Here is an 11,266-nt window from a genome sequence, read left to right as displayed (position 1 = left end):
ACATCTGCTAACAACTTCCGTCCCCGCCAAGGCACTTTACTTCGTTTTTTGTATAAGCGAGATAACATTAGTCGAGTCTGTCCTAGCTTCCACCTTGCTACATTGATGTTGCTTAGCTAGCTTTAAACCCTTGTACACTCCCTCCAATTCAATAAGGGCAATAGTGTTGAACTTTGAGTTTCCTTTTGCTGCTGCCTTTACTTGCCCCTGATGGTCGCGTATAGCTGCTGCCCACCCTCCATTGAGCCCTTGCAGCGTACCATCAGAATTCAGAACTGTGATGCCTTCCCCTGGTCGTTCCCATTTGCAGCTTATAGGATCGTTGTTGCTGACTTGGACATTAACATTCCACTGTCGCATAAACCTCACTCTATCGGGCTCATCCTCCATTTTCAGTTCCAGGCTATGCAATTTGATCTTGACATCTTGAATAATCAGTTCCACAACCTGCTGGGCAATGCGATACTTGTTCTCAAATATTCGCGCATTTCGCTCCTGCCAGACCCAGTAAAAAAACACATTTGTACACAAACGAATCGCATCTTTTTTACATCCCTTCCCTTTACTCAATCCAATAATCCATTCCAACTCATCCTCCCATTCGACAACCACCATTCTCCGATATCCCGCCCTCAGGAGCATTTCGTTCCACACATAGCGTGCGAAACTACATTCGTAGAACAGATGACGCTCTGTTTCATCCTTCTGTCCACAAATTCCACACAACACCGAATCAACCACCTTCTGCCTCTTCAATTTCACAAGAGTTTTAATTCCTTCCTGGAACAACATCCAACCAATAAAAGAATGACGAGGTATTTTGTTTTGAAACCATACCAGATTTCTCCAAGCTACCGGCTGTCTCTTCCTCCTGATCGAGTGATAGGTTTCCTTGAGCTGGAATTCACCATGCAATGTAGCAGTCCAAACCACTTTGTCTGAGCCCCCAATCACCTCGACTTCATCTTCTGCTTGCTTCATAACCTCAGGCATATGTCTCTGCAGTACCTGCGGCACTTGCCAGACCCCATTATGTATCAGACTCTTAACTTTTGCATTTAGACTCACATTTAATACATAGGTGAGCCCAGAGGAAAAATAAGGCTTAAGGATACCAACTGGGTGCCAGGGTCCATCCATAAGTTAATATCACTGCCGGTCCCAACTTGATAGTACACTAGTTCTTTTGCATCATCTCTCCCCTGCAAAATACTCCTCCAACTCCAGGAGCAGTCATTAGGAATGCTCATGTCCCAAAAGAACTTATCCTTTATTAGGTTCTTCCACACCCACTTAACCTAGAGTGTGTCTTTCCTACTAACAATATTCCAGACATATTAGACATTGATATCAATAAGCAACGGATGAATTTAGCCATTAATTATTATATTTGTAAATGCATGTTATGTAATGCATCTCAATACTCAATCCAGAGGTATGCATAAGGTCTGTCACCTTAAGATTCTCGGATTAACTACGCACTATGATCTTATACTTTGCTAATACAATTTTGTCTGTTTGCTTAACCCTCGTTTCCTCAATATTGACATGTCTCAATTATCATATTGTCCTCGTAATCGGAAATTATGAACGGATATAGGGAAAGTTGATGGCATATTGTATGATGGAGACTATTTAGGGAATGCGAACGTTTTTTGGTCATTAAGTTACATTGACTTGAGCAAATCAGCACAAATTCCTCCCGCCGGCTTCCTGGAATTTTCAAATATGTGTAGAGTAACACTAAAAGTTGATGAATCAGACATCATGTTTGCCTTGCAGGTATGCATCAAAGTATTTCCAAGGCATCTTATGCTCCAATTATCAATCCTTTCATAGAAGTGAAACATTTTTCTTATATTTTTTGGAAATTCCTTTGGCTTCACAGGCAATTAGATTTTTCGGAACTGTCTCCAGTAACCAGGAAATTTCTTCTTGAGCTGGATACGGTGGCTATTTGTTGCAATGTAGGCCATTACTTTCGACAATTCTTTTGGACTCACTAAGCGAGATGAGTTGTTGATAATCCATTGATTTCGGGAGCTAAACATTCTGTAATGTAGTATAAAAAATTGTAAATGTTTTGTACTTCTATGTCATGTATATTGATTTTTAATAAAAAAGGGTATTGGTTATGGAATTTTGTTTGAGGTGGTTTTGTGGTGTACGAATTGTTTTTATATTATAATCTTTAGCGACTATGCTTTAGTATTGGTTTATGCCGTTTTCAACAGCAAAAGCTCGTCATTGTTGAGAATTAATGACACATTCTACAACAATTTATAAGTGTAGCCCATTCTGAGAATTTAAAGCTGTTGGGAAAAAATTGGCTATATTGACTATTTTGAGTCGTCGAGATAGTTGTCAGTATTTGCGAAAGAAATTAGCTGTTGGCAACTCTGATGATTTTAAACCATTGAAATATCTTGTTTAAGCTGACAATTTTGGGTCATCACGCTAATTGTTGGAATTCTTGACAAGCCTTAGTTGTCGTTCTAGGTCATGGTTGCAAACAGTCGCATAAGTGTCGCGGATGTGGAAGCATTGCCAACGGTTGTAGTGACAATTTTAACCCGTCAATGATGCATTTGTGACACCACCTTCGCCAACGACTTTTCTGACAGCCATAATTATCACGAAAGCCTTTTAGTGACAACTTTTAGCCATCGAATTATATCGAATTTTTGGTGGTGTCAACTGGGGAGATAGCCATTAGGTCTTGTAGTCTATTCAAAACAGAGTATCATACTGATAAGTCAAGTAGTGAACCCATTCAGCCTTTATCCCACCTAGTAGGACCATCATGTTAAACCCTTTTGAGCCTTACAATAAGCCATTTTCTTTTCATAAAACCCTTTACCCGTCACCCAACTCCGGACAAGGAGTATAGCCAAAATCTTTATCGGCCATACCCATATGTTTCGAGAATACGAGGGGCACAAGGAGGAAGAAAAGACCACAAAAGGAAGATTACAAGGAAATATCGGAGAGATACAATGAAGTCCATCATTCTCGTTCAAAGTGAAAGAAGCTAGTGGAAAACAAGCATATCCAAGACTAATCAAGGATATACCACCGAGTTTAAAAAAAAAAAAAAAAAAGTTGAACGAATGGATGGAAAAGCTAAGATAAAGGAAGAATTTTTCTGCAAAAGAAATTGAAGAAATCTTCCAAAGAAAGAAGCAAAACCCTTAGTGTTTTGAAACAACCTTAGAATCCTTTTTACCTTTCCTTCATAAACCAATACCCAAGCCAAGTTACAACCCATGACTTATCACTTCAAGATGGTACCTAAGTCTAGAATAGGTGAGAGGATGCTAAAGTGAAGGACCCGACACTTCATATGTGATTGACATTCTTTCCATGAGACTACTTTTTATTCAGAAGTTTGTCTTTCAAGGTAGTATGTGGGATGTTAGATGCATTATTCTTTTCCCCACATACATGAGGTAAAATAGTAGACCATCTTCCGAGAGATTCTTTTCTCGGAGAGTATGACCGATGAGGATTGAAAGTCGAGATTATCTACCTATGGTAAACTAGGGATTCCGTTTCTTGGATAGAGAGTATAGGAGATTGACTAAGTACACACATAAGCCTTGATTAAGAATTTTGTCAATTTTACTATCTCCCATCATAATCTATGAGTCTTTGCAAGAATGTAGTTAGCAATGGAGACCGCATTTGGAGTAAACACTAAGTGGGTAAGGAATTTCTCTCTCTCCGAAAAAATACTATCATTCTTGAACATGCTATTGATTGATTTTGTGTATATATCACACGAAAACCCTCACGAGACTATAACTTCGTTCTTTTTGGGGAACTTAAAGGTTTAAAGCCTTGTTGCATATGGTAAATGCAATCGCGATGCCTGTGAAAATGAGTTAGGATTTTATTTTTGTTATTAGGATGTGATTTTGATCACTTATCTATTTTTTATCTTATTTGCTAAAGAGACTAGCAAAAAGGCTAGTTGGGAGTTGTGATAAGTGCTCAAAAAGTGTTGTTTAACCTTCGATTATGCCTCTTGTTTAGCCATCTTAGTGGACTAATAGTGTTTATAAGTTGTGTTTTAAGATTCTCTGGTGAAAAAAGAGAGTTTAAGTAGAATATTAGAGAAAATGGGGTAAAACGGGCAATTGAACATTAAGGATCATGGGAGGCCCATGGACAATCATGGAGAAGGCCAAGGAATTGGAGCTATTAAAGATGCGACTTGGACCTATTTTAAAGTCTATTTGGAAGCCCAAGGCCAAAGAATTCGTTGCTTGGACCAAAGCCCATAAAAGAGGATAGAAGGATAGAGCGAAAGAGAGAAAAATCGGCTTATGCGTGCGGGACGATGGATCGAAAGTCGCCCAGCATTGATTGCGTCAGGGGCCGGGACGATGAGCGTCGCCCATATTGATTAAGTGGGACGCATGGATAATGCATCGACGCATGAATCGATTAATCAGAGCCAATTCCTTCTCGGTTTTGAAGACGAAGTCGGACTCTGGAAGAAGTCTATTTGTATTAGGAAATAAATGACGGTTTGGAATGCTTCTAGAGCTCATTGTAACCCCTATAAATAGAGGACCTAAGTGCCTCATGTATTTGGCCAATTCACTTATATTCTTGCCTTAACTTGAGCGAGAGAGATTAATAATAAAAGATCGGTTTTAACTAGCCGAGTCTTAATAAATTATTCTTTCTAGTCTTATGTTCTTCAACTCTTCTTCTTCTCGTTCTTCGTGTTCTTCCTTCTTTATGGAAGGCTAATCTTCTCCTTAAAGGGAGAAGATAAAGCCCGATGCTTAAGGTTTAATGATTCTTCGGTTCATGGTGTTCTTCAATCGGGTTAGTTCTTTATGTTTGTAGTTATTAGTTCCATTGCCCACACCGGGGGATGGAAGTATAGAATAGGGTTTATGTTTTGCAATATTAATATCATGCTAGTGTTCTTTACTTTTCTTCTAGTAGTGTAATTCTTTTAGAGTTAGGGAAGTATTCTTTATGTTGCCTTTAGAAGGGTAGCTTCGAGGGAGTGGGCGCCTAGGGGAAGTATTCTTTGTGTTTGCCTTTAAGTGGTGATTCATTGAATGGTCTGCCCTGTTAGGAAGTACTCCTTGATGTTGCTCTTGGTAATACATTGAATGGTTGCCCCGAGCTTACATAAAAGGAAAGAAGATATTAATAGCATAAACATAGGAACAACCTTAAGTAGAGTTAATTGTTAACGATGTTTTAGATTCTAAGAGGCATCGGCACTCGCTCGATTGCCTAATTGTAGTCTACTTGTAAGAACAACCATGAAGGTCATAGATTAAAAGTATTGGTGGATTCTAATCTCTTGAATTCTCTCTCTTATAAATTCTCAATAGTTTAGTTAGTTTAGCTTAGTTTAACATTAGAATCTACAATCTCTACAATATTAGTTTTTAATCCCTCAAACCCCCTTTCCAAAGTCCTCGTTTCTTCACATAACATACACTTAAAAGTGGAACGATACCTACTCATCCTTTACTTAGTGAGGGATAATTAGGTTTTGATACGCTTCTCTTTTGTTCAACGATCATCATCTATCTACATCATCCATACACCATCTAAACACAGAAAAAAAGGTTGGTCAGTGACTTATTAATAAATTTATTTACTATCCCATCCAAATCGACTTCTTCAGCAAACTCTCGTTCAATATAGACAGTCATACAATCGGCAAGAAACACATCCCCCATTTTGTTACGAAGCCGTGTTTTGATAATTTTCATAGCTGAAAATGCTCGTTCTTTAGTTGCCGTGGAAACAGAAAGTGTCAAGATAAGACAAATCAATCTATCAATAAAAAAAATAGTGTTTTGACTTTTTTGTTTTAACTAATCCTTGACATAACTCGGAGATTGTAGACATTTTCTGAAAAAAAAGCATGATTAACCACATCAATCTTGTAATGTTGCAGTTGGCTTTTCAAAATATATATCTCCTGCTTAGTAAAGTCTTCACAATAAAAACAATTGGCGAGTTTGCAAATATCATCAATATCGAAAGACTTAAAAGCATCACTTGGATCTAAATCTGAGCTAAGAGAAAGAAGCTCCATTGCTTCATCGGGGAATCTATTCTTTAACTTCAGTAACTGGTAATCTATTACAACATTAAAAATATCGAAGTGGTAATGATCCTCAACTGTAATGTAATCTCTCTGCTGACAAGAACGACCTGTACCGGCCATGTAACGAGCACCCATATCAAGCATAGCAATGTCATATCTTTCGCAAAATGAAATCACATCTCTAAGAAAAGTGTCCCAATTTGATTCTCTTAGTTCTTGAAAAAGTGTTTTTGTACTCGAGACTAAACTGATAGCATTTAAAATGTTTTGAGACTTTACTTGCAAAGCTTGACACAATAAATTAGTGATTCCTATTATCTTGTGCAATAAATGCAAGAGAAAGACAAATTCAAAGTTTCTCATTGCAATTAAAACACTTTTAGCTTCCCCACGCATAGAGTTACTTGACTCATTCTCCATGACACTTTCAAGAACTGTACAAGTTGCATCAAACAACTCTATTAAGCTACTAACCGATTCAAAATGAGAACCTCATCGAGTATTTCCAGCTCGTTGCAAGGTGGACACTTGATTAGGTTCTCTTCCACTAATGATTTCACCACTAGCTACCAACTTATCAATCTCAATTTGTCGAGCCTCCTGTAACTTAGCTTTACGCTTTTGTGAAACATGAAGATTAACTATAGAAGTCAACTTTGAGAAAAATAACCAAACATCCGACACATCTTTAAAAGCCCCAACTAAGGCAAGTTGTAGACGATGTGCAAAACAATGCACATAGTATGCATATGGACACTCCTTAAGAAACAATGTTTGCAATCTCTTCCATTTGACCATGTACGCATATTGCTAGCACCATCATACCCCTGACCTCTCAGATTTGTAACAAGCAAATTGTGACGAGCAAGAACATTGGATATATCTTCTTTCAAAGTCAATGCACAAGTGTTTTTCACGCCGACAATGCCCAAAAACCGCTCTCTAACAAAATCACCACTATCAACAAATCTTATGACAATCGCCATTTGTTCTTTGTCTAAACTATCTTGTGCTTCATCGACAAGGATACAAAATTTTGCATCACCAACTTCTTCACGAATCTTCTTTCTCATTTTTTCAGCATATATATTCAAAAGTTCATTTTTAATTTTAGGTGAGGTATATTTGGCATTTCTCCAAGCCCCACCTATTAATTCAGCAACTTTTTCATTCAACATCGTCGCAAACTTCAACACTTCCTTGAAATTCCCACTATTCTTTGATTCGGTTGACTCGTCATGACCTCTAAAAGAAATCCCTCGTAGCGCAAACAATTGAATACATTGAACAATAGCTTTGACTAGCAAACGATTATTAGCAAGCTCTTCTTGACATTGTGTTGTAAACATATTATCAATGTGTCGAGAAGAATTCATAAAATTCTCACAAGACAAGGTGGCCGACCTATGTGGTGAACATGGACCTCCTTCATGTTGCAAGAAAGCACACTTCTTTCCATCATTAACCTTCTTCCAGTTTGTAAAATTTTAAATAGAAAATTCGACGCTTCGGCGGATTTGTTTCAAAAATAAAACAAGAAAAACAATAAGCTTTATCCTTATTTATTGAGTACTATAACCAAGGAAATTGTGAGAACCAATTATACTTGAACCAACGACCTTGCTTTCCAAACTTAGTGATTGGATATTCTTTTTCCTGTAGACGATGTTGTGTAGGTCCCTTGGAGAGATAATATATTCTAACCACTTATTGTTGATTAACCGGGTATTCGTAAATTGGAACACGTAAACCCGGATCTTATTCAAATGAAGAAGTCACATCAACTTCTTGAAGCACAACACTTTGGACTTGAGGAGAATGCTTAACTTCGTTGATCACGACCGGTTGGACTTGAAGAGAAGGTTCACTTTCTTCTATCACAACCCTTTGGACTTTGGAAGGACGTTGCTCATTGCCACCAACTTTTGAAGTATTAAGATTAGGCATAAAAGTTTCATCACTTTCCGAGGTAGCAACTTTACGCTTAAAAAACAATAATAGAGTTTTTGTTTTCTTTGGCGTTTGGTGTTGCGACATGGTAACCTAAGATAGTAGATCATTATTAATAAATTGGTTTTATACATTAATACATACACTTCAAAGAAAAAGGATTGACTCACATAAAATCATTTGTTTTTTTCAATTTATTTTTCGAGTTTGAGTTATAATGTAATAAACAAACACGAAATCATACAAGTATAAATAACTAGATGCTTGGTGTAATGGTGTAGACGTGTAGTAGACAGTAGTAGTGTTATGATATTGTAAAGTTATCCACAACCCTACAAATCAATTTTTTTTCTATTCAACAAAGTCATAATAATATAAATTTAATCACTACTAATAATAAAACTCATAATTGAACTAACCTTTAAGCACTTTCATCAATTATGCAATTTGACAATCAATGAATCAAGTGATCAACAGTGTGGAGTTGTTGCGCGTAATTCAACAATTCTGCAATTCGACAATAAGAAGGTTGGTGCGCGAAGGTAATGTTGGAGTTATCCCTCACATGAGGAGAGAAACAGAGCTGGAGAGAAACGGAGCAAATTCGGCTTCGATTCGGAGCCGCCTACTCGCCGTTGGGCGACCCGCTCAAGACTCAAGATGCGTTAGGCGCCGACCAGCGCTCTGCAAGCGAAGCGACCAGCTTCAAGTCTAAGTTCGTGGGCCTCGCTACAGTAACCGCGAAATTTGGTTTTTGGAGATAAAAACCAAAATCAAGGTTTTGGAAAACCTAACCTAACCAAGTCAGAAGGATTGGAATCCAGACTAAAACAAAGAGAGAAACCCAATCTTGAAAGCTATCAAGATTGAGAGATAATCTTTACAGAGATACAATCCTGTAAAGAGATAAGAGTGATCTAGTAAGGTGAGAGACTGAAAGGAGAGATTGTAATCTTCCTTCCCACTTTATAAAGAACTGGCTCTTGTGGAAGTAGGCATCATTGGCCGAACCACGGTAAATCTTTGTGTTGTGGTTTGCTTTTACTGCTTTACATTATTATCTGTTGTTAATAGTTGTTTAGCGAGTTGGGCATGTTAGTATAGGTTGTAGTTGATATTTAGATTTTGTCCGGAGTTGAATTGTGTTCAAATATAAGTTATCTGTGTAGTGGGGAATCGATTGGTATTGATATAATCCCCAACAAGTAAGAAGGTTGGTGCCGGCGTGCTGCGAGCTCAATGCCTCAATGACTCAATCACCTTAATGAGAGAGAGGGACGAAACAACCCAGGGTTTTGAAGCCCGAAAAAGTGAAAAGTCTGTGTTTGTTTGTGTTTTTTTTCACTATCCTCGTCTGTCTCCTTTGCTCTTTTGTATCGGTAAGTCAACTTAGCTTCTCGTTTTTTTTTAGTTTACTATATATACTTTTTTTTTAAAAGGAAATCAGTATAGCCCCGTTAGTCCTCTGTTGGTTATTCCTCTGTTTTTACTCACGAAAAACAGTCATTACCACCCATCAAAACACTTACCTTCGTAGATTATAGCTAAGTCATAAACACTTGGTGTGATGTCTTATTAATCCTATGAGATAAAAATAAACATTTAAATAAGGGTAAATATCTCAGATAAAGTTAGGTCCGAGGCAGAGAGGACTCACTCAATTATTTTGAAGAGATTATGATATATTTCGTAATAACAAGTATATACAAACCTTCTATCCAAAATAAATGTTGATATTTTTGAAAAATGTACGTACCATCCCTCTAGGAGTAGGGGTGGGCAATGGGCCGGGTCGGGCTAGCCCGGCCCTAAACATTTAAAGCCCTTCAAATATTAGGGCCGGGTCAGCCTGGCCCTAAAGTCAGCATAGGGTCGGGTCGGGCCGGGTCACAAGTCTAAACCTCAAGCCCTTACCCTACCCTAAGCCCTCTTTAAAGGCTTTAGGGCCGGGCATATATATATATATTTTACTACATCAGTTTTAAAACTCATTTATATTACAAAAATGTACAATAATCTACAAACTCAAAGTCCAACCAATCTAGTAATAATCATGTATAAGTCCAAAAATTTAAAATGCACATCCACAATCTAATGAACTGAAGTACATCGAGAGTTCAGAATTTGTTCTTCCTTGTACTCAAACCTCACTAAAATTATATTTTAAATTGAAATACATAGATAAATAATTATATTATCATTTTAAAAGAAGAAATAATAGATATAAAGAAGAAACATAATAGTTTTGGTTAAGGGTCATGGAAGTTGTTAAACTATTTGTAATATCATAAATTATTTCTATAATAGATTCAAACAAATATAATATTACCTTTCTTCTAATTTAAAAGTGATTCAAGCTTTGTATATGGAAATGAAAATATTGGCTTTTGAACAAGTGATGGAGAAAGGTTTGAGATTACAAATGTCATTTTTTCCGACAAAGGTTGTTTTTGGTTTCTATGTTACAAATGTCCGCTCAGATTTTGCTTTAATGGTGTGGAAGGAAATCTTTAGTTTTAGACTTGGCTTGGATGTGAATAAAAATATAATTTATAAGAAATAAGTGAGAAAAGAAATTGAGAATAATAAGTTATGGACTTTGACTTGATGATCAAAGGAATAGAGTCTTATTTTTATTAGGCTAGTGCTCATTGTTCTTCACACATTAAGTTGACAAGTTTTTGTTATATAAGACAAGTTATTGGAAGTACCCTTGGGTGTAAGTGATAAATTACAAAGGACAATGTTATTTTAATTGAAAATATTTAACAAAGAGTTGGACAATTATGATATGTGTATTTATAGTGAACTAGTTTTTTAGCCCGTTCAACGAACGAGGATCGTTTTTATATTACTTTTTTAATTTTTTTTTTATTATGTATCAAAAATCTTACTTCCAAACTATATTGAAACTCAGAAAGTAAATTAATTGATCAAAGTTCCTAGTGCTAATAATTTGTTAGACTTAAAGGTTTTTTTTTGTATCAATGGGCCTTATAGTGTATTAAGATATCCAAATTTTGGGTTGTCTTTTTAATTTTTCTTTTTTTAATGGGTTTTATGATAAATGTTGGCTTAATTCTTAGCCCATTAGCATCCTTAACACATGGTCTCACTTTCACCACTTGTATCTCTAATTTCTATACGTGTATTCTCACTCTCATTTTTATAAGAAAGCAAATGGGTTAATCTATCTCTCGAGTATCTTTCTTCAGTTGACTTTAG

At 36.7% G+C, this 11,266-nt stretch overlaps 3 protein-coding genes across 3 annotated transcripts; all 3 read right to left on the bottom strand.

The window, feature by feature from the left end:
- Positions 1-36: 36 nt before the first annotated feature.
- Positions 37-1,250, bottom strand: LOC147491008 (uncharacterized). The gene is made up of 3 exons (XM_086567162.1): positions 1,116-1,250; positions 838-1,008; positions 37-780 (listed from the first exon to the last, which is right to left on the bottom strand). Exons 1-3 carry the CDS (start codon positions 1,248-1,250, stop codon positions 37-39), a joined length of 1,050 nt encoding a protein of 349 aa, XP_086423288.1.
- A 4,601-nt stretch (positions 1,251-5,851) lies between these two features.
- Positions 5,852-6,511, bottom strand: LOC147491007 (uncharacterized). Its single transcript, XM_086567161.1, has one exon. It carries the CDS (start codon positions 6,509-6,511, stop codon positions 5,852-5,854), a length of 660 nt encoding a protein of 219 aa, XP_086423287.1.
- A 281-nt stretch (positions 6,512-6,792) lies between these two features.
- LOC147491006 (uncharacterized) lies at positions 6,793-7,440 on the bottom strand. The gene has a single exon (XM_086567160.1). The coding sequence runs from the start codon at positions 7,438-7,440 to the stop codon at positions 6,793-6,795; it is 648 nt and encodes a 215-aa protein (XP_086423286.1).
- Between the last annotated feature and the right edge of the window lie 3,826 nt (positions 7,441-11,266).

This window comes from Coptis chinensis, chromosome 6 (genome assembly GCF_015680905.1).
Source record: "Coptis chinensis isolate HL-2020 chromosome 6, ASM1568090v1, whole genome shotgun sequence".
Classification (NCBI taxonomy): domain Eukaryota; kingdom Viridiplantae; phylum Streptophyta; class Magnoliopsida; order Ranunculales; family Ranunculaceae; genus Coptis; species Coptis chinensis.
This window is presented reverse-complemented; position numbering and strand designations above follow the sequence as displayed.